Source organism: Amphiprion ocellaris, chromosome 1, assembly GCF_022539595.1.
Source record: "Amphiprion ocellaris isolate individual 3 ecotype Okinawa chromosome 1, ASM2253959v1, whole genome shotgun sequence".
Classification (NCBI taxonomy): Eukaryota; Metazoa; Chordata; class Actinopteri; family Pomacentridae; genus Amphiprion; species Amphiprion ocellaris.
Window position 1 is genome coordinate 38,861,195 of NC_072766.1, and position 23,745 is coordinate 38,884,939.

The 23,745-nt window shown below is 39.1% G+C and overlaps 2 protein-coding genes across 2 annotated transcripts in view; one reads left to right on the forward strand and one right to left on the reverse strand.

Annotated features, from left to right (window-relative positions):
* The window catches only part of LOC111575341 (protein kinase C-binding protein NELL1), a 345,892-nt gene that overhangs the window by 162,560 nt on the left and 159,587 nt on the right, over window positions 1-23,745 (forward strand). The window lies entirely within an intron of this gene.
* Window positions 7,994-14,198, reverse strand: LOC118470995 (piggyBac transposable element-derived protein 4-like). Its single transcript, XM_035952882.2, has 2 exons — window positions 14,002-14,198; window positions 7,994-12,065 (listed from the first exon to the last, which is right to left on the reverse strand). The coding sequence occupies exons 1-2, from the start codon at window positions 14,127-14,129 to the stop codon at window positions 10,076-10,078; spliced, it is 2,118 nt and encodes a 705-aa protein (XP_035808775.2). The 5' UTR covers window positions 14,130-14,198; the 3' UTR covers window positions 7,994-10,075.

The following is a 23,745-nucleotide window of genomic DNA, read 5'->3' on the forward strand; positions in this document are numbered from 1 at the left end:
ATCACTTGGTTTCATTTGGGAAAATATCAGGTTAAATATTGGTTATATAAATTTATTGGTTAAAATTGGCCTTTTTCACTTTTTCACAATGTTAACTAAATGTTAGAAGCATAGTTATGTTTAAGCACCAAAACTATTTGGTTAGCTTTAGGAAAATATCATTTTTGGTTTAAAATAAAACCAGTCCTTCCTCATCTAATATATGACCGATTGATTGGCAGAAAAAGACAGTTAAGCAATAAAATAAATGGCAAAGATAGGTCGATTACAAACGTGATGCATTAGAAGCAAATGTTAGTTTTTGTATAGGAATTTAGTTACTAAAACACAGTCCTGGAAATAGACATAGCCCTACTCTCCATAAGTATCTTCCCCCAACACAACACAGATTAAAGGAGTTTCTAAACTAGCCACTTTTTAGAATTATTTAAGTTTTTACTCACTAGCTTCTAATGCCATCCTAAAACAAACCGTCTTCGAATGAGTCTTCAGTTACACCCCAGATAACCTCCATCGCACTGGCAGCGTACAGCATGACTGAGCGTCTAATACAAAGACAATATTGGCATGGAGATAAATTGCTATAGCGCTAATCAGAACATCATCAGTAACAGAACAGGTGGCCGGAGCTGGTGTGTGTGCGAGGAGGAGGTGAGCAGCCACGAGGACAGCGGAATGACTTGATAATGGATCACCGGGTTGTTCACATGCTGGATCATTTAATGAGTCAGGCAGCTGACGGTGTGTCCTGCGCTCGGAGTTGTTGACTTCATTAAGAGCAGTAATGGTGTGTAATGATGTGATAAGGCTTTATCCTGTCAGAATACAGCAGCCTGACAGCATTACCATAATGACCGGGCATCGCCAGGGCATATGCTGTCCGTCCGATTGGCCAGGCTTGGGGTCAGCGATCAGGTTGGCGCCATGAATATTGTCCAGAGGTTTGTGTTACTTGTTTTATTTGATGGAAAATGTCGCCACGCAAAGCTGATAATCTGCTTCTCTGTTTGGGAATTTGAAAATGTATTTGAAATTATTTAATCCATCTCCTCATGTTCTGGGATAGTGTTTAATCTTCCAGGTCATAGAGGGTTGAATTCTATATTCCAGCATCCAACTGGATTAAAGTGCAGGTTGTACCTTCACTACTTTATCACAGAGATGTTTTTTTTTCTGATATTAGCGGTTTCTTAGTGTACCAGAGTAAACCAGGTTTGAAATTATCGAACAAAAAAAAAATCCGCGTTGTATCTAACTTTGCATGAAAAATAATCACAAAACAGTGTATCTTTTCAGAATTTGGATTGCAAGGGGTGAGGTACTGTAAATGTCATCATTTTAGTTAATAAAATGATGACATTTACATAATTTGTATTGAGATACGAATAAAAGCAAAACAAATATAACAACTATACAAGTGTTATCAAATAATGAGAGATTTGGAAATCCTGGACTCTACGTTTAGTGCTTATAATTAGCACAATAACAACTTAAAATAAAACTCTCAGGCACATGGGGTTATTGCTACTAAATGGCCAGAAACAAGAACAAAATGTGAAAAACTGCAAATAAGACTGGTGAGACTCTGCATCATATCAATGTAAGGACTAGAAGTTGGATTCCATTTCCACTGTCTCCTTTTGTAAGTCTTCAGACAGTGAAACTGCAGAATGGTACTGAAGAAGAACAACACAATGACTCTTCCTGTTCTTGTGTGTTGCCTCGTTGATGACAAAACAGCTTCTAAGAAAAATCCACTGCTTTTTGATCTGTTATCCATCTAATATCGCAGATTGTTGGGTATTGGGGAAAAGGGCCCTTTGGTCAAGAAATTTAGGATTGTAATGTAGAGTTCAGGTATTGTCTGGCCATTTATTTCAACCAATGTAGGTCAAATGAGTTTATATCAGTATTTTTGGCTTGCCAGTCATTAATTTGTTCTCTGTAGAAATTTAAACTTCCCCTTTTTAAGTCTCCTTTTGTACTTCTTCATACAGTAGAACTGCAGAACAGTAAATAAGAAGAGCAACACAATGACCTTTTGATTTTGTGTGTTGCCTCGTTTCTGACAAAACAGCTCCTAAGACAAATCCTCTGCTTTTTGATCTGTTATCCATCGAATATCGCAGATTTTTTTTTGGTATTGTGGAAACACAAATTTGCTCAAAAGGGCACTTTGGTGAAGAAGTTTAGGGTTGTAACTTAGAGTTCTTCTATTGTCTATCAATTTATTTCAACCAATGTAGGTCAAATGAGTTTATATCAGTATTGTTGGCTTGTCGGTCATTAATTTGTTGTCATCTATTGTCTCACTGTTCTCAAAATGTGCAGGGATTGTGGGATCCAGAACCTATCCTAACATGCACAAAGCAAAAGAGAGTGAGACCTATATGAGACATTAACCACCAGACTTCAGTGCCACCACAGAAAATTTACGTCAGCTAATATTTCCAAAACGCAGTGAAAAGATCGAATAAGCACTGCAATATTGCCACTCAAACAGACTCTATTTTGTCTGTAGACATTAAATTTTGTCTCAGCCAGAGCTCGCTTTACCTTGCTGAAGATTATTAATCTCCTGTGAAATGGAAACAAAAGTTTGCCTTCCTCAAGTCTCTGCTTTATGGACTGAGATATGAGATTCGGGTGCGGTGGCTGCAGAATTGCTCTCAATTTAACGTTCAGAAGAAAACCAAATAACGCTGGTGATTGGCAGAAGGTTAAACAGTCTCTTATCTGCAGACACAGGATATATAAGCACACAGGGATGCTCACACCACACCGCCCCACCTGAGAGGCGGCTCTGTCGGCAAAGCCTCTGCAAAGGTACTTATCAGGCTATTAATCAGAGGCAGAACAGTGCTGGAGCTGCCACCTGGCTGCTAATGCACGTGCTCATGTATAGCTTCCATCACACCAGAGCTGGATCAGTTCAAGGTTTACTCTCAACCCGTGTTCAGTCGGTCTATTTTTCTCTCCACATAGCTATTACTAAAGGACGCGTTGTAGACTTTATCTTATTTGTGGGCAAAATTACAGGGGCAGCATTTACATACACAAGGTGTTCTGTTACTAAACAGTAATTTAGCTCTGATTCAATGTATTGTTGAGTAAGCTGAGGATCTGATTATGCACAGCGCAGCTACGACGTGTACTTTTATTACCGTATTTAATCAACCTGTATTTAACCTTGCTGCAGTTTCGCGCCAAATAATGTAGCTGCTGCATCTGACCAGCTGTCAGTCTCGCAGTGTTTCTTTTCTTCACTCAGGGATGATCCCCCCTAAGACCTCAGCCAGGTTTGAATAAAACACAAAAGGCCTTTGACATAGTGCTGATGGAGACCTTCATTTCTGAGATAATTCGCTGACTACATGAGTAGATTCTTCTCAGAAGAGCACAGTATAAGCATGGTCACACCGTTAAATCACCCTGAAAGTTTTAGAGAGATTCACCATCGAACTTTAAGGTCAACAGCCTTTAGAAATATACAGTTATATATTATGGCAGTGGGCTGTATGGTGGCTCGGTGGTTAACACCATTGCCTTGCAGCTAGAAGATCCCAGGTTTGCATCCTGGCCTGGAGATGGGATCTTTCTGCATGTTCTCCCTGTGCATGCGTGGGTTTTCTCCAGGTACTCCAGCTTCCTCCCACAGTCCAAAAACATGCTGAGGTCAATTGGTGATTCGAAATTGTCCTGCGATAGACTGATAACTGGAGCAGTTCGACTATATTTGTTGATTTTAGGAACATCTACATGACTGTCAGGACCCAAATTGTCCCAGCAGAACGTTAAATTGCAACAACACGATCAGTTTCATTCACTTTAGCAATGTTTTCGCTCATTACTGTGTGTGCAACATGATTTTTAATGCAATTACTAAGTCAACAGGACTTATACTCTACTGATTTGGTTTAAAAACTTATGAAATAATCCCTAAATAATGCTTTTCTGTGTCTTAAATTCCAGCATACTGTGATGACTTTGGCAATGCATCAATTTAATATCTAATATAATTTAATATCTTCCTATCTTGGTGATTTCACCTCATACAAACATGGGAGTGGAAATATTCCTTATGAAAGCACTTGCTGAACATTATTGATTTGATTCCTCGGAGATTAGACATTTAATTAACATTGATTCATAGATGTGCTCACACAAGGAGCAAATTAGTGTCCCATCGCTTGGGAATGTTCCTCTAACTTATTGCACGTCGCCAGTTTCCTTTATTGCTGCCCGCCTCCCAGTCTGCAACAGGGAGCGGAATAAGAATGATGTTCTGTAGAAATGTGGAAATAATGGAAGAATATGATCACATTCATGAATTGTAGATTTCTACACTTTGTAATAAAGTCTCTAAAGGAAAAGTTCTTGCCATGAAAGCACAGTTCAGGGTGGAATTTTGTTCTTTGAGGTCTGGATCATTTTGAAGACAGCTAACAGGTTCTCCCAACTTCTGCTCTAAATTCAGCTGTCAGCTTAATAACTTTATTGGGCGAGAAAGAGATTTCCTTTTGTCTGTTTAATCTCCAGTCTTGTCATTGTTATGACTAAGGCGATTAGGTCATTTTTGCAGATTCTGCCTCTAAGAAAGAGCTTTCTTTCATCGTATGTCTGCTACACTGTGATCTTTGTCCATTCTTTATTTTCAGCGTCCTTTTACTGCATTGTAATCTGTTGCTTTTTCAGCTTTTATGTTGATTTTATCACTTTATTTTGCTTCATGTTTCTTCCATTTTAATCTTCCTTTTAAGTATTTTTCCTTTATTCACCCACCTTGCGTTGGATTTTCCTTGGTTTTCATGTTTTGTGGTTGTCATTTTTTTTTTTTTTTTTGTTTTGTCGTCTTGCTTTTAACTTGACTCCTAATATCATGTGCTCTTGTGTTAATCCATCTGTTTTAATTAGAAAGCATTTTTAGTCAGCTCCTGTTGTTTTAAGATGTGATATTTACACTGGGCTCATGTTCCCAACATTTTTTATTGCTTTATTACAGTAAGAAAACCTGCAATTTCATGGAAATATAGAAGAACAGCATGTTGTTTTTGTAAGTGAGAGAAACCATTGAGCTCCTAACTACAGTTTGTTGCCAAAAAGCTGGAAAATGCAACGTGATCTCACATATCAATATATAAAGCTTATGCTTCCAGTGAGTCATTACTGAGTAAACGTGACTCATGAACTCTTGTGACCTCTGTTTGTCTAATGTTAAAAAATATGCTGCATCAAAACATCAAAGGCAGTTTAACTCATTGAACCCTAAAACCGGCAGGCAGGTTTGTGAGTCACGATGTGTATCAGCTGTGACTATGAAGCTGTAAAAATAGATAGATGTGGGCTTTTAAACTTTTTGATAGTTCTTGAATTATGTATCTGTAATGTGCTGTTTGGTTATGGAAATGAGTCAAATCTGAGCTTAAAATTATGATATTTAAGCAAAACCAATTTGTTCTACATGCTGCTTTTTAAAAAAATGCCAAAATAAACCGCTTTCTCTAGCCAAATTCAGAGAAAAACTAAATATTCTGTACCCCTTGACACAATTGTGACACTATTAGTGACTCAGCTGTAATAAAGAGTCACATTACACATGATCCAGTAGTTACTTGTAAAATACATAATCAAATAAATAATTTTTTTGGCAATATAATTGGGTTGTATTGCACAAATGACATTTGCAAGTTCTCTCAGCTCTCTGTAGGGGTAAACTGAGCATCTAAATATTGATTAATGATCTTAAAAGTATCTAACCTCTCTTGAGGGAATACCTATTCTCTGATTTGTTTCTATTTTTTTTTTTATTTTATATTGCACCGATATTGATTACCACTGAGAATGCACTGGCACTTGATGTTAGTATTGTTTGTGAGGTGGAGAATGTTTGTGTTGTATGATGAGTATTTTCATATTATGGACTATGTAGTGGCAAAGGTGACGTCTTTTTCGTTGACTGTAATGCATTTTTTTCCTGACATTATCTACTCAGACCCAATATGTTGCCTAAAATTGCATGTTGAAACCCATTTTCATGTATTTCCCCCCTGAGCTTTTATGTTTCCAGTACTTTTCAACACAATGTGGTTTTACACTACCATTCAAAAGTTTGGGATCACTTAGAGATGTCCTTATTTTTGAAAGAAATGCTTTTTTTTGACATTAAGTTAATCAGAAATACAGCGTAGGCATTGTTAATGAGGTAAATGACTACAGTCGGTCCTCTACTTACGACGGAGTTCCATTCCTACTGCCCGACGTAAGTCGATTTTCGCCGTAAGTTGGAACTCCGGTGAAAATGGAAACAAAGCCATTACATGCATCACGATATCAATCAGTTCTTCGGAAAAGTCAGGAATACCAATGACTTTCATGCATGTATGAGTCAAGAAGATAACAGAATATGTTGAAGTCTTATTACAACTTGATCAGACTTGGGAGCCATAATGAAGGGCAAAATGTTAGCGAATGTAGCACAATCCAAGGTGGCATGCAACCGGTGAATGTAAACAAAGCCGCCTTATAGCGCCACATGATTATGTATTTGTACACTCTGCTCGCCAACTTGTTCCATGTAACCAGTAGGGACGAAATGCCATATGTCGTAAACCAAGGACCCACTCGTAATCAGTTACGACAAAATAAAACGCTGTAGGATGCCATAAACCGAGGACCCCTTTTATTCTAGCTGGAAACGACTGATCTTTAATGGAATATCTCCATAGGGCTACAGAGGAACATTTCCAGCAACCATCACTCCTGTGTTCTAATGCTACATTGTGTTAGCTAATGGTGTTGAAAGGCTCATTGATGATTAGAAAACCCTTGTGCAGTTATGTTAGCACATGGATAAAATTGTGAGTTTCCATGGAAAACATGAAATTCCCTGGGTGACCCCAAACATTTGAATGGTAGTGTATTTAGTAAAGTAGGTGACTCAACTATGCACTGAGTGGATTATGGTTGTCTGATTGAAAAATTAAAAGTAAGCTGACTATATGAAATTTGGATGAACATACACAGACTCCCAGTTTAGGATCTTTACATTTGCTGATAGTAAAAGCGATGCAACAGGCAGCCGGACCAATAATGACTGGAGTGTAGATGACATTCGGGCTTATTTCATACTTTTGTCCTGACAAACTGTGAAATGTCTAATGTAATTTTAAAGCTGTGTGGAGCTGCTGCCCCAGTGTGCGCTGTACATATGGTGTCAGGTAAAACGTCAGGTTCGTGTCATATTGAGATTCACGATGTGACCATGAAACTGACAGAGACAGCAGGTGTGTTTACAGTTTAATTAACAAGAATTGTCATCAGTTGTTTGTTTTTTTTTTAATCCCCATCACACTATCTTTACCGGTCCAATTAGAGACATTGAGAGCTGCTCTCGGTTTTACATGTTCATGCAAGAACGCATGCAGAGCTAAACAACACAAACACACACAGGGCAATAGGAGTGTAATGCCACAATCTTCCAGTTCACATCTTGCAGATCATTATAGTTCTAGTCTATTTCTGCTGAACGTATACATCATCTTCAGGCAAACACTGTAGATTTTTTGCCTTATGTACTCTCTGGCACAGTTGAACTATTGAAGGATTGAGCAGAAATTCAGATAATCTCTCCCTAAAAAATGTTTTATATCTGACTCCGATTTTTTGTGCCGGCTTTGAGATGTAATTATCCGAGTTACAGCTGTGTTGAACATCTTGAAAATGTTCAAACCTCTCCAAAATTGCTTTTATGATAATGAAAAATGTTATGTTTGTAACACTCCCAATATGTCACATCATTATTTTACATAATTAGCATCTCTGAATCATGTTTCCAAGCATCGCTTTCCAAAGTGCCAAATTGATGTCAGCCCATTGCTGTAAAACCTCACTGTTACTCATCCAGCGCACCAAAATCAACGCTGTATGCAGTAATTATCATTTTTCCCATAACTGTGCTCCCAAACATTACCAATTATTCAAAAGAAGTCATAAATACATAGCTTTTTAAAAAGTTTATTCTACTTTTACAGAATAAAAAACATCAAAACCCTATCTAACCCACATACAAATACACAAAACATCAAAAATACACATTGGAATAACATGAAAGTATAATAATGTAGTCAATCAGAGGTACTAAGGTCTGTAACAGTTGTAATACAAGCTTTGGCAACATCATGTGCCAAATAGTTTTTCACTTTATGAGCGTGTGATCTTTTCAAGTTTTATTTCAGAACCCCATTTAGCTGAGGACATGAGAATGAGACTGTGAGGTCACTGCTTTTCATTTTACACTACATCAAGCTTTAATACTGTATTTCTGTAAACATAGTTTCCTTACACTCGCACAGCAGTTCTAAAGTTTCTATTCACTGGTATCGTAGTCCATGAGAGTTTGATCTCAATGCTGTGCCCCTAAAAACACATCCGAAGCAAGTCTCATCTTTCAAGTTTGCATTGATGTGTGTTGAGGTAAAGGGTAGTAGAAGTACTGAGGTACTGTGGCGTAAAAACACCTCATGAGTTTCTAATCGCCGTCTGCAATCGATGTGGTGCATCCTCCGGCCGAGTCGCATTACTGGGACCCAAATCGAAGAAGCTAAGTCCATCTGAGTATGATAAATGCTGCCTGAAACCACAGAGGTTTGATCTTGAGGTAACTAGAAATGGCAAATATTAGCTGAGATGCTGAAAACAGAAACCTGAACCAACCGAGAGAACCAGTAAAACCAGTATAAATGTCATAATAGTTTAACCAGTGCACATGAAAACACATCCAGTGAGGTAAATATACAGTGTACAGCATCAGTTATTACAACCAAAAGTTACAAGCTACAAGTAAGTTCATTGCAGCATCCAGTGATGTAAAAAAGAATCTAAATGCTAGATAAAAAAAAAAAAAAAAGAAAAGAGGATGACATGAGGTATGTATTTTTACAAGTCTTCCAGGTAGAGTTAGGTACATATGTATGATCCCACTTAGGATCCTCAAACTGATTCTGGGTGTGACATCAAATGATTGGTCCAGTTTTCAGTCAAAATCTTATTCGAGTCAATGTATTACAGCTCAGTAATCAGTCTTTGCAGATGTGGTTTTATGATCAGATTTGTGAGCAAAATTGTATGTAGTCCAGTTGTACTTAATGTCACATAACACTGTTTAAAGCTGGTGGGTCAAAGACCACCTCACAGACTTTCAAGCAATAACTGCAGCACCAACCAGAACCAATGAACATTGTTATTTCTATGAACAGCAGCTGGAAAAAAAAACAGAAGTTACTTGGAGCAGCTTTGGAACATGCTGCTTTCTGATTTGTAGGAGAAAAATCTGGAGCTTTAACTGTAAATCATGCAAGAGATGCCTGTAAAGAAACCCAAAATAAAAATAAAAAACACAAACATATGCCAGATGTTTCCCCTTTAAGGATTTTACAATACAATGACTTTATTAATCCCCAAAGGGAAATTCAATTGTCTGGTCTCATCTGTTTACCTTTGAATTAAATAGTCTGATTGCTGATGGAAAGAAAGATTTTCTGAATCTTTTCAGTCCTGCAGCTCAGGGATAGGAGTCGTCCACCACTGATGTTTTGTTGTTCACTGAGGCAGATGTGAAGTGGATGATCCATGTTTGTCAGAATGGTCTCCATCTTTCTAATTCCCTCGCTCTCTGTCTTTAGAGACACTTTGAAGTATTTAAATGGGTAATGAGTGGAAGAGATATTGAGGCTTTGGGAATATGTTTATTTTAAAAGATTTATCCTTTAATGTAGATTCTCTTCTAGTTTACTATGCACAGTTTTTTTTTCCAAGTTATTCCCTGTTCTGTATCTGTTATCCAAGTATATCGTATACTGCATGTAGATCATTTTAACAGGAATGTTAGGGACTCTATATAATCATAAAATAGCCACCAAATAAGTGGAGTTTGACAAATGAACCAAAATGAAGTTATTTGTTCACTAGTGGTGATTAAAGGCACGTTAGTGAAAGGCACATCACCAATTTAGTGAATACTGAAGTTTTACCCCTGCAAAGGCATTCATACAGAGCTTTTGCAAGTATTTCCAGTGACTTAAACACAAATGTTATTACTTCTGTGCCACTCACTGTAGCAGTTCCTCAGAGCAGTGAAACACAGTGTTTTTTGGCACGTGCTGCAGTAGACCGGCGACTTTCTCTTACAGACCACACACGTCCTCCTGCCGGCGGTGGCCCGGTCTCTGGGGGCCACGTTGCTCATTTGTTCTACAAAGTAAGCAGGCAGGTGACCTAAACCTGGAGCTGTTGGTGGAGCCTCAGTGGAAGGAGGTGGCGCCGAGGAGGGAGAGCCAGGGGGAGGGGAGGTGACGTTGGACAGGGAGGCAGGTGGGGCTTTGAATGGAGAAGCAGGAGGCATCTTGAAAGGAGACGCAGACATGAAGTTTTGTGGAGCTGAGCGGCGTGGAGTAGAACCAATCTCAGCCAGAGACAGAATCAGCTCTTCCCTGAAGTTCTTCTGCGTGACTAAAGGCCGTTTATGCATTTTGCACATTTCTTTGTAGAGTATAAAAGCGTTCACTGTGGCTATGTCCACTAAGTGATAAAACAGAGTTTTGTACCATTTCCTCGTCTTGTGAACGACGTTGTAGTAGCCAATGAGTGCGTCGGACAGGTCGACACCCCCCATGTACTGGTTGTAATCTCTAATGCAGCTTGGAATCGGCACCTGCTTCACTGTCCACTGTCCATCTGCGTTCTTGACTTTGCGCTTGGCCATGTCGCTGCTGTATGCTTTGTGAATGGTCGAGCACATCATCACCTCCCGGGTGTCAAACCACTTCACAAACAGCAACTGTCCTTTTCTGATCCAGCGGATGGTTCCTCTTGGGGTTTTCTCTGGCCTGTTGTTCTTTTTTGTCTTTGGATAACCAGCTACGTTGGAACGAACGGTGCCACATGCCCAGATTTTCCTCTTGAGCAGGTCGAGGAATAGAGTAGGACTGGTGTAAAAGTTATCCACGTAGAGCTTGTAACCTTTACCGAGAAAGGGGATGTTCAGGAGTTTCATGACGGCATCGTAGCTGAGCCCCTTCCCTGTGGGTTCACATTCTCTTCCCCCGTACACAAAAAAGTTGAGGGTGTAGCCACACGTGGAGTCTGCCAACACAAAAAGCTTAAAGCCCCATTTGGTAGGCTTGTTTCTAATGTACTGCTTGAGCTTGATCCTGGCTTTGCTCGCGACCATCCGTTCATCTATGGAGATGTGCTGGTGTGGATGGAAGAAGGTGTGGCAGGCCTCCAGAATCTGCTCGTACAGTGGCCGTATCTTGCAAAGTCTGTCAAACCCGGGCGTCCCCTTCTTTTGATCGTTGGCAGCTTCGACGGCGGGGTCGTTCATGTGTAGGCTACGGGAAATGGCGAGGAAGCGTCTGCAGGGCATGACGGAGGCAGGAAACGGCAGGTTGAAGAGCCGAGATCCTCGCCAGAAGTCTCTGAGAGTTTTCAGCGGCGCAATGCCCATGTAGAGGACGATGCAGATGAAGGAGTACATATCTGCTGCTGTGACAGGCACATGTCTCTCCTTCTGCTCCTGGGATTTCTTCTCCCCATAGGCATTGGTGTTTTTTACCAATGTGTCAATTACTGTCGTGGAGAAAAACAGCTGGAAGAGCTCGAGTGGCGTGTAATTCGCTGTTCTGTTCAGCTGCGGCCCGACGTCCCTCTCAGGTCTGAAATGTGGCTGAGGAGGCTCGACGTCCTCCTCATCAATATTACGCCACTGATCTTCCTCATCCGCGTCGTCCTTGTTTGCTCGTCTGTCCGCCTGCTGCTTCCCGCTCGGAGTTTTCCTGCAGGGACTGGAGAGTGTCTTTCCAGCGCTGGGGGAGGAGGAGTTTTTTTTGGGTGTAGATTCGTAGTGGATCTTCTTTCGCAAGGGACTCTGCTCCCATTTCTTAGATGCAGATTTGAGGGGTGATGATAGCAGAGAAGATGCAGAGCGGAGCTGCCTTCTCGGAGATCTTCTCTTTATGGGTCGACCGTTCCCCTCCTCATCCGAACTGTCCTCCTCGGTGAAGTCTTCCCTGTGCATAAAACAGATAGTTTAGGGTTAATTAATTAGTAGCTGTTGCTTTTATTACCTGCAACTTAAACATGGATCTACTGGCAAGACAGAGAGTCAAACAAAGTGTATAAAGTGAGTCACGGCAGCATGTTTTTCTGCATTAAAGTGGCTTAACTTGTCGGACATTTTATTTTAAATGGTTTCTTATTGGACATTAGAGCAAATTTACTATATCAAAATACAAAACAATGTTGCAATACAAAATTACAGATAATGTAAAGGAGAATACTATCCATACTGTCCTTGAAAATTACTGAAATGCCAGCAGGTTTGAATAATATGCAAAAAAGAGATCATATTGCAATTATTTTCACAAATATTGCCGTTACAGTATGAATCCTGATTTTACTGGGAAAGGTATTTTTGAGGGTTTTTTTGGCCACTGAAACAAAAAATATGGTGTTTTTGCTGTGGTCTTTACCAAACAAGTCCTTTTGCATCTAAAAATATGATTCATAGGCAGCTGTACTGCACCAAAATGCCAAAAATTGCAGGTGATTTTGCACTTGGCCATATTGTGATTTTCATATTATTTAGATGAATTGTTCTAGTTGTTACTTTTCACACACCTCAGTGATGCAGTCTAATACAACAGCTCTGCAAAGATTTAAAGACCTCCTACAGAGGTTAAAAAACAAGATTAATCAGTCTGTCAGAGGACAGAAAAAAAAATAATTAAGTCAAGAATATAATCTGCAGATTAATCAATAATGAAAACTATCATTAGCGGCCAGGCTGGTCAAATTAAAAAGCAGCAGACGTTGAGATATTCTGACTTTCGGTTTCCACTGTAGGTCAAGTTTCAAAAACAGTGGAAGCAGCTCAGTAACATCTGTCATTTGACCCTTCCAGCTGGGTCAGTTTCACGTCTGTCACCTCCAGGTTGTAACGCAGACTTTCACTTATAATTTCACATAAGAATAAAAACCACAGCATTAGGATTTTGACATATGTACACTCTCCGGTCCCAAGCTGTCAGCAGGGGGATTTTTTTTAGAACAAATAAATAAGCATCAGTGAAGACATTATACAAACATTTTCACAGACTTAGCAGCACTGCACATTATGTGGTATAGTAGCAGATTGTCCCTTTAAAGGGTAAGTGTAATATAATGATGATGCACTGTTTAGTTCTGTCCAATACCACATTTTTACATGTTCCATCATCTTAAGATGACCCAAATACTGTTTCTTGGGTGTGCAAATAATGATCTTATTTATTATCTTATCTTATTTAGGTTTTTGAGTTGTTTAGCTAAAAGATGAGCCAGAAAACGCAAGAAATACAATATGGAATACAGATATGGATATTGTTATTGTTATTGTTATTATTCCATAATATGGAATCCCTTCCCTGGGCCACTCTGTTAAAATCTAGAACCGCCACTGGGGACGATTCGACATTTCTAGTAACGTTATTTCACTCCCAAACTGTTTATCAATACGAATGCGAAGAAATATATTCAATACGTGTGTCTTTGTACCGCGATAAGCACGCCTCAGGAGCGCGCAGGTGCCTCATGCGGCAAAAAAAGCGGAGGATTTCTGTGCGTAAAATAAAACTTGGTTATAAACTTTGCTAAACGGCACCGACCGATGTGCAGCCTGCAGCTCTGGTAAGGTGCGTTTCCCATGAGGTTGCTGCAGGTTTGTGCACAGCTCAGTCCGCCGCTGTGCAACTTGTGCACTGAAAACGGGGCAGCGTGTGCACAGAAAGAGCCGCAGCCGAGCGCACGACTTTTTGCAGAGGCGCAGGACGCAGCAGGTACAATCTGACTGACGTGTACTGCAGCTTGCATTGTTTTAGGATGCATATGATTCCTGTGTGGTTTGACTTGCATGCCTTGGTTCTGGAGCTGCACGTTACTTTGGGCCGAAGCCAGCAGTGAACTTACTTCTCTGATCCTCGGGCCAGCCCACTCGGAGTGTAGTCCTCGTCCAGGCTGCACCGGCTACACTCGCTCTCAGAGTCCGAATCTGAGGGCATCTGCTCGGACTCATCCTCGGACTCTGACAGAAACATGTCTGAAACCTGCCGGGCAACGTTTTCTTTTAGTTTCACGGCTGGGTAATCTTTCCCCCCCTGCGGATCCTCCCACTCTCACTGACAATAGATTCCTTTTTACGCGGGGTCTCCGGTCCGACAGGATGTCCCGTCTCCTGATGACCATATATGGTCAAAAAGGCAGTCCCATTGGCTACAATTTAAAGAGAGTTTCCGCCGTGCAGATTTATAACTTACGGGTACCTGGACGTCAATAAAAAAATATGCTTTTAAAGATAGGAAATGGACAGTGGACCTGTTTGGTTTCGGATTGGCTTTAACTTCAGCCACAGAACACCTGATAAAGTCTTTTCTAAAGTGGCCACCAAACTGTACTTTCTGCAGCAGACACTGAAAGATAATATATCATTTGCACTTTTACTTTCTCAATTGTACATGCAATATCAGTTTAATTTTCATGCGCAATATTTCATTATAATGTGCAGTAACTGCTCCACGACCATTGCCAGTATTACTTCTTACTTTCTCTTCTAGTCTTATATTAAGTTAATTAGTTTTATTTTACTTTTTACTAGTGTGTCATACTACAAATATCTGGCACAAGAATTTCCTTTGGGATTAATAAGGTTCTATCAGTAATGATTACTGATATACAGATACATTCTCTGCTTTTTGAAAGGAATTTGTTTGTGATAAAGTTTCAGATTAATGCAGGAATAAACACAGCTCCGCAGCACTTGAAGTGCAACTTTGGATTTTAATTGAATATTAAAAGAACTGTGCTCTGAGAGTTCTTGTTTTGAAGTTCTTATTTTTTAAGAAAAACATACAAGAACTCTGCCTAAGGGGAGAAAATTCTATCAATACAAATTGACCTTTAATCCGGATAAAGTTCATTCTTAGTTTTAAGACTATTAATTTCAGTAATATTACTTTTTCCCTTCAAATTAAATTATTGGAATGTCTGGTGGAAAGATAAAATTGGAGATGTATGATGGGAAAACACTGCACTGAAGTGTTTGATAATTTATTCAGTCATCAAAGCACATTTTCATGAAGAAATGCAGTGAAAATATGTTGATTGGTGATTCCAAGCAAAGCGAGCTGCTAATAGATGGATTTTGTTGTTAGTTAATTTACTGACTATGAGGCAAAGCATTCGGCGGCCCTCATTGCTTTAATCTTGTGTGATATAATCATCATCTATCAGATTTAATGTTTTCTTCTTGTACTAGTGAGCAGATTTTTTTCATGACTTCATGGAGTGAGAAAGTCTTTGATGTGTGGAGCCGTGTTATTATCCCAGGCAGCGCATTTTGTCAGCTGCGTGGGCCGAACGTCCTGCACTAATATGTGTTTGGAAGTGCAGCGATATCATAATCATCTGCATTAATTCACCGACCGGGCGACTACTGGGTGACCTTGCTTCACCTGCCCCATTAAAAGTCAGAGACGCTGGTGTTCGCCTCGGTGAAGAGGCTGAATAAACTCCTACTCGCTTTACCAGCCTCAGCCTCAGTCCCAGAAACAGAGCAACGGAGCTGAATTAGAAGCACTGATGATCCTATTTATTCATCACCTGGACCCCAAAGAAGGTTCATTACAGGAGGTCACAGCAAAGGGATTTGTCCGTCTCCTTTGGACATGTTTGGGAGCAAAATATGCAAATGAGCTAAAGGGTCAGTTCACAGAAATCCTTTGAGATACCAGATGGCTGTTTTGTGGAGGTGAATTACATTTATCTTGGGCTTGTCAGAGCATTAAAAATACAAACTACAAAAGCACTCGGAGAGCACAGTTCCCTGCCAAGGCTGCTCAGTCGTATCATTTCCGATGCCTGAAATCTTGACAAAAGTCTTGGCAGAAATACTGGCAACATAGAATGTGGTCATTTAATATAGATGTATCCACAAACAAAATGACTTCGCACTGAGCACAGCAGTGTGTTCTGCATGTGTACGTTATGTACAGATATTGACTCGCGTGACCTAAATACGTAGCGGGCGGCGGGAATTGATGGGACTCAGAAACACCCTCACAATTTAATCAATTGTTCCTTGTATCATTTCTGATAAATAAGTCCCGATAAGTACACAACGGTCGATTTGTAGTAGGATCACAATCATGTGATCGTCAGCAGGCAGCTGATGTAGTGTTCACTTGTTGTCATAGTTACAGTGATGCCGTGCCGCTGTCTGGCAATGATACAGAAATCTTTAACAAATCCGTGTTTCCAGACTATAAGCTGCATCACTGCCAAAATCTAATCACTTGGTCCTTGTGTCATTTCTGATCTTCCCTGAAAATGTCATCTAAATCTGTTTGTCTGTTTTTGAGTAATGTTGCTAACAGACAGACAGACAAACAAGTCAACCGTGATTGTAACTTAACTCCGCCGATGCTCCACCTCCTTGGCGGAGTAATAATCCACAGACTTTGCTATACTTTGTGCAGAAAATCAACATTTAAAAGCTACTTATGACATTCATGCTGTAAAAAAAAAAAAAAAAAAAGGTCTTTGTATGTGATCACATTGGAACAGTGTTATATAATTAAAGACAAGGATAAACTGTGTGACGTAGAAGATTTTTTTCCCCCAGTAAATATTTTCTCAGAATTGCCACTTCACAGCACAACAAAATGTGCAAGCAGTAAACGCTTGTAAAAACTCCTCTCGTCTTTGTGTTTACAGCCCGAGTCATGAGCGGGTCATGAATTATTCAGGCTGTCATAGCTGTGAGTTCAAATTCAGCAAAGTTTAAAGGTCCCATTTTACTCACATTTCTGTCTTTTGTGAATTTGTTTTTCATTGCACCACGTCCCAAGATACTGTAAGTGTGCTTCATTATTTATTTAATTCCAAACAGTTGAAGTTCTGCCGTGTTTGGGGTTTACAGAAGGTGCAGCTTTCGCGAGGTACAAATACTTGTTATGTGAGCTAATCTGAACAAGTAGGTCGATATACAACAGAGTTTGAGTGTAAATGATGCATAGATTACAGAATTTCACAGCATATATCTTTATTACATGTCAGCAATCACTGATGAATGTTCAGTGTTATCAGATTATTAGGATTTATTGCTTATTTAATAATAAATAACCAAAGTACAAACAAGACACTATTGAAAAGATTTAGTAAATCAAGATAATTGCTTTTACACACTGGAAAAAAATGTAAAACAGTCAAAACAATCTGACAAAAACGGTGCAGAAAAATCTCTTTAAAATGGTAACATATTGTCACATTAAAAGCAGTAAAAACCATCAACGCCTGGCACTCTTTCTACCAAAAATGTCAGAAATCCATTAAAATGACACATTAAATAACTGTAAACAACTGTGAAAATCTGTTCAAACACAGTACTTTACAAAAAATAGGAAAATAACAGTTACTGTATGCACCACAACTCAGTAAAAAGCTGTTATATAACAGCTGGACATTCTTTCCCAAGGTAAATATTGTAATTTAATCAAAAATCTACATAAAATGGAAGAAAATGTCACCTATAAAATAGTAGCTGCCTTTAATTACATCAACATCTTGAAAGATTATAGATTACTATCAGAAGAATGATAGAAAATATTGTTTTAAAAATAGAAAAAAAATCTGTAATTAAATGAGGAAATCTCTCTACTACAGACATGTTGGTAATTACCTGAAAATATCTGTTTTATATATATGTATATCTCTCTCTCTCTCTCTCTCTCTCTCTCTCTCTCTCTCTCTATATATATATATATATATATATATATATATATATATAGAGAGAGAGAGAGAGAGAGAGAGAGAGAGAGAGAGAGAGAGAGAGAGAGAGAGAGAGAGAGAGAGAGAGAGAGAGAGAGAGAGAGAGAGATAGATAGATAGATAGATAGATAGATAGATAGATAGATAGATAGATAGATAGATAGATAGATAGATAGATATAGATATAATGAAATGTGTACTGCAACAGGCTGTAACCTTCATTTAAATCTGTTTATTTACCAAATCCTTCTTTCATTATTGTAATTTTTTTTGTAGTTTTCTAGGATTGTTTGTTTTTTTCTCCATTCCAGTAAATCCTAACAAATTTTGATTCACAGTTTCTCAGTCACATGTCACACATTTAATCTGCAGTCGCTGCAGAGTCTGTTTTTACACAATTCAAACACGTTCCCAGAAACAGCAGCCTTGAAAAACAGCTTATCACCAAATGTGCAATTGAGTGTGAGGATTAGGAGGAAATAAGAGTTCAGAGGTGCTGCTGCTGGCATTTAAAACACAATTAGAAAGTGTATATTTGGAGTTACTGTAGCTTTTTATTGTCGTGAACATTAATGCACTGCTGCAGTCTCTGCTGGAAGATTGACTGGTAGGCGGCAGACAGTCATACGGTATGTATTAAATCCTGTCAGTTTTACAGCGGAAAGAGATGAATTCAAATCTTAGGGCACCAGATTGAGTATTTATTTGCTGACTGATAAATATAGGTTTGACGTTTTACTAAAACTGCTCCACTTTATTGAGTAAAGTGTGAATCAAAGCTCTGTGCTGCAGAGAAGCGAAGGATGCAGCCACCGGCCAGGCCTCTGAATGATGCATGTTCTGGACGTCTCCTCCGTGTGCTGCTGACAGGATGGTGTGTATCAGTGTGTGTGTGTGTGTGTGTGTGTGTGTGTGTTAAAGTGTGTGTCTGCGTGGGAGGAGCTGGTGATGGCGCTGACACATGTCACCAGTCCTCTGTGGGAGTCTGAGGATGCTGCAGATCTGAGCTGTGGATGTAATCTGCATTCATGTTTAATAAAGCAGCGAAGGAGGAGGAGTTGTTCTGTTCATACATGTTGTGTGAGTCAAAGTCGTGTTCGTTTCCACATGTATATTAGGAAGCTGTCTAAAGCCAGTGTTATGTTCTCCTTACTCTCCAAGTCAGTGAGAGTCTGCTACAGTCCCTACACTGGGGATAAAAATAAATAAAAATGGCAGCAATAGTCCCAGAAAAAAAAAATAAAAATCTGGACTACTGTGACATATAAAAGCTGTAAATATAACAAAAAATTATAATAAAAGCAGAAAATACCTGTTAAATGATCATATTTTTAGTACATTTAAATACAGTAAATCTGTGCAATTATATGGTCACACATTGAGAAAAAATAAACTAGAAATTTTATAATATACTGATTTTATTTTTATTTGTGCATGATACTCAGTTTTGATCTTTTTTCCACAGCCAACATGTAATTTTTTTCCTTAATTTTAATAGGTGTTGTTTGTCATTTAACAACCAGTGGAAATCTGTAAAGTGACAGACAAATGATTTAAAAAAAATGTATATAATCACACATATCTGTAAAATAATGTGTTTTGCTGATTTTAAAAATGCATTTTTTGGCCGAACATTGTAAAACAATGCATTACCAATTGTGAAAGTACATTTTTATTTTATTTTATTTTATTTTATTTTTTTTTTTAAGGTGACATCAAAAATGTTGTTTCCAGTTTTGACTTTTTTTTTTTAGGGTTAGCATGTAGTTTTGTTGTTGTCTTTTCAGCAATTTTACTGCTTGCTTTCTATAATTTATCAAAACATGGAGAATCTAAAATAGCAGTAAATTTGTCACCAAAAACTTTGTTAAAAACTGTGAAAACACATGGATTTTTTTGCAGTGCGTGGCATGAATTTTGTTCTCCATGTGAACTCAAGACAGACTAGAAAATAGTGCAAGACGAGTTTTATACCTTCTGCAACTTTGACTGTGTAAGAATTCACATGACGTACGTAAGTCTTGTCACTTTCCCAACTCTGTGAGAATCTGCCCGGACCCGTCTGCGTGCAGCCCAACATTTTTGTGCTGATAACGCTACAGGGGCAAAAGTGCAAATGCAAAAGTGCAAATGCTGGCAGAACTGCATGCAATATGTACATAAAACCTACAGCACACGTATGAAACAGAGCTGTACCAGCATACCAGTTAGCAAAGTAGCATAAAGACTACAGCAGTGCATCCAAAGTGTCTGCAGCTACCTGTGTGAGTCCATAAGGGGTATAATCAATAAATGACTGAGCTCAAAGCTGTGGCATGCATGAAATTCAACTTTTTGGATCTAGTCTGGGTGAATTGAGTATTTTATATTATTATATTATTTATAGCAAACTTAATCAAAAAACAAGGTTTGACAAAAGTGAAGTTAAAATATACATAATCTGTGAATATAACATTGTATGTGCTGTAAATTACAGAATCATCCAGGAGGCTCTGGTGCTTAAGAAAACCTTCATTGTGAAAAATGTCCTCCCAAGAGAACAATGGTATTTGTCTTGGCTTCAAATGCAGCCTGGTTAATACTTACCTGACCTCTCTGTGGTTGTGCAACTTATGACCTTCAGAGATAAAGGGGAAATAAATTGATATTGTTACAGTACTGCATAATCTCTTTTTTAGGAAGGATGCCAATGTGAACATGTTTTATTTTGAACAGAGATCACTGGATCCATTCCGCTTACAGTCAGTCTTTAACCACAGGGGTAGGAGGTCAGAAATATCACAGTTTTTTGTTAATATGTAATAGATTTGAAAATACACGGATGATGATGATGATTTAAGCTTTTATTGTGGTTTTTGCACCCACACTTATAGCAGGCTTTCATGCAGCTCTGTTCATGCTACAAAAGGAATACTTTGGCTGCGTTTGCATTGTCCTTCCTGTTGGACGCTGCTGAAAGACTCTGACTTCTTCATATATTAAAGCAGCTAATTGCAGATTGTACTGTAGGTTGCACAGTGTAAATGTGTTGAGCATAGTGGGTGGATGTAGCATGGGATTTCTGGACAATTTAGAATTGCCAAATCAAAACACCTGCAAAATCCAGCAGAAGCTACTTCCACTACAACTATTTTCATGATGAATTACGAAGGTGTGGATACCATAGAACCTCTCTAGTCTTTATTTCTAGCACTGTTTGCTTTCCTGGAACATGTACAGTGTAGCATGCGCGGTCTGCACAAAGATTGGACATGGAAACCATAAATTTGCTTTTTTCAGGGCACTAGTTCTGAAAACACCCAAATGGGTCATGTTGAAATGACAATAATGATTGAGCTGTATTTTGGTAAGAGTGAAGGACTTCTAAAATAGTGTATAATGGGAACATTTGCGCAGATATGCTGCTGGTGTGGACCTTGAGAGAGCCAGAGAATAATGTTTGGGAAAGACAGAAATAGAGGAACGGGGCGGAGTGATTGGCGTTCCTTGAATTGTGCAGAACAACCGAAGAACAACGTGTGTGCAGCTTTTATAACTCCTTCCCCAGATGAAACGTATATTTAGGACATAATGCATATTGCATCAGTTTGGATGCTTTGCCCTGTTGTTTTCAAGTGCTGTGTTCAAGTACCAGACAGGGAACAGTCTTGACTGAGTTTCATACCATTGTGAGCACTTCATGCCAAGCCTCTAAAACTTTCATGATCCTCGGTTAGCAGGTGTGTGTGGTGTGATGGAGGGTTGAAAGAAAGCCACAAAGATAAGGACGGAGCGGGCGAAGAGTGATATTCTGTAGCATCCGTCACCTCTCAGCAGCACTCGCATGCGCTCAGAGGAAACAACTCCTCTGACACAGCACAAGGCCGCTGTTTACTGAGATTGCCATAAAAACTAAAAGAGAATGAATGATTCAGACCACCGTGGCAGAGTCGACAACATCTGCTGCTCTCTGGGCTCCCAAGGATATCTGCTCTCTCTGCCGCCTCGCCTTCTGTTCATCTACACTTCCATCTTTATTTCATTCTACTCTACTTTTCCATTTGCTCTCCGTGTTTTCGAGCACTTTCTCACACCTCCTCCTCTCTTATGCACCTCTGTCTTCTCCTGAAAGCTACCAACCCCCCATATCTGTGCTTATTAATAAGCTGACTCAAACTTTCCTGTGGCTGTAGATGTTCTAATTCTTACTGTGTGTGTTTTGTTTGGTTTCGGTGCACCGCAGTGATCTGATTATTCCCCCCTTTCACTGCTAATCTGTTTTCAGGAGTTTTGTTCACACCTGTAGTTCTGGTTGCTTTATTCAGTACTGTAATTGCTTATTATAAACCACAAAAGAGAGAGAAACCTGATTATGAGGCCATGTGTAACTTTAGCTCCATACAGCTATTGCGGTTTCACAGAGAAAGAATCACAAACTTTTAAGGTCATCCATCGTGCTATAATGTTGTGCGGAAAGCTGATAAATGTCAGATCTTTTTTTAAGGGAAAAGCAAGACCTCAGAATCAAACAGATCATTGCGCATTTGGATCCAATAGTCATTGTGTAACCCTTTGAGTCCACTTTTTTGACTATTGATCAAGGTTTAATAACTTTCAGTCCCTTCAGGAAGTACCAGTGAACAAAATATGTTTACTTCCTGTATTATCCTGAGCAAGCGTTCTTTTTCTTTTAAATAGTTTTTTTTTTTTTTTGGAATTCAAATAATCAAATCAGAAAAATACATGCAAATTCTACCAGTCGCTATGCTTTTCAAAATAGAATAACGCAATCTAGAACTATAGCTGCAAATCCAGATGAAATCAAATCAAACAGCTGACCCCAACAAACCAACCTCTTGACAAATACTGTAAACCTCAAGGGACATTTTTTTGTGTATCCTGACAACCGCCACCATGTTATAGTCCAGCATTCTACTTATGATAATCATATCTATGAATAACATACAGGTGTACCTCAAACGCACCACTTGAAAAATTTTGTGCTAGAATATTAAGAATAAAACTGCTCCTGGGATTCAATTTTACACTTACATTCCCCACAAAATAGTTTTTTTAATTAACTGAAAATGCCATTTTTCCAACTTGAAGCAAAACCAGATCTGCAGCACATTAGACAACTTTCTGACAGAAGTACTTCTTTAACACTGATTCAGTGACATTTAGCCAGCGGGGCGTCATCAGAGGAATCTCAGTAAACCAGCATAATGTAACCACAGTTTCTTGCCCTAACTTGATTACTGACAGTAATCAGTTTTTTATGAGCATGAAAGTGCAGCGAGGCTCCCTCTGCCTCGCTGGCACAATCAGGCAGTGTTTGATACACCGTGAATAGAGAATTTTCGGAAAAATGTCACATTGCAATGTGAGAGCGAGCGATAGAAGATGAAGGCATTTCCAAAGGTGGCAGCCTCCTCTGACCACGAAGCTCTTTAAATGTTCAGGCTAACCACTTCCCTTATCAGTTTTGTCCTTTGAGCAAAAGCTGCAGGTGCAAATGGGGATTCGGTTCAAGCCATAAACTGACCACATTCACATTTGTGGAAGCACACTCGAACTGTTAAATGCTTCCTCCTTCAACCTGAGTGATTTGAGGAGATGACATCAAATCACCTGCAAAGTAGGAGCAGAAATCTGTCAGGAGAACTAAGTGAGGGTCATTAGGAAGGATAATGTTAGCCAAACCTGCTGCAGGACTGTGGCACCACTCACACTGTAATATTTAACAGCTTCTTTATGAGATCACAGTTGAATTATCTAATACTTCCCCATGCTGTGTAGAAGTTGAGAAGAATTTAATGCTTATGTTAGATCTTGCATGTAAAAATAGCCAACTGGAAACCTCAAGAGACCTGCTATAAGCGGCTCTGCATATTCTCTGTGGTTTGTATT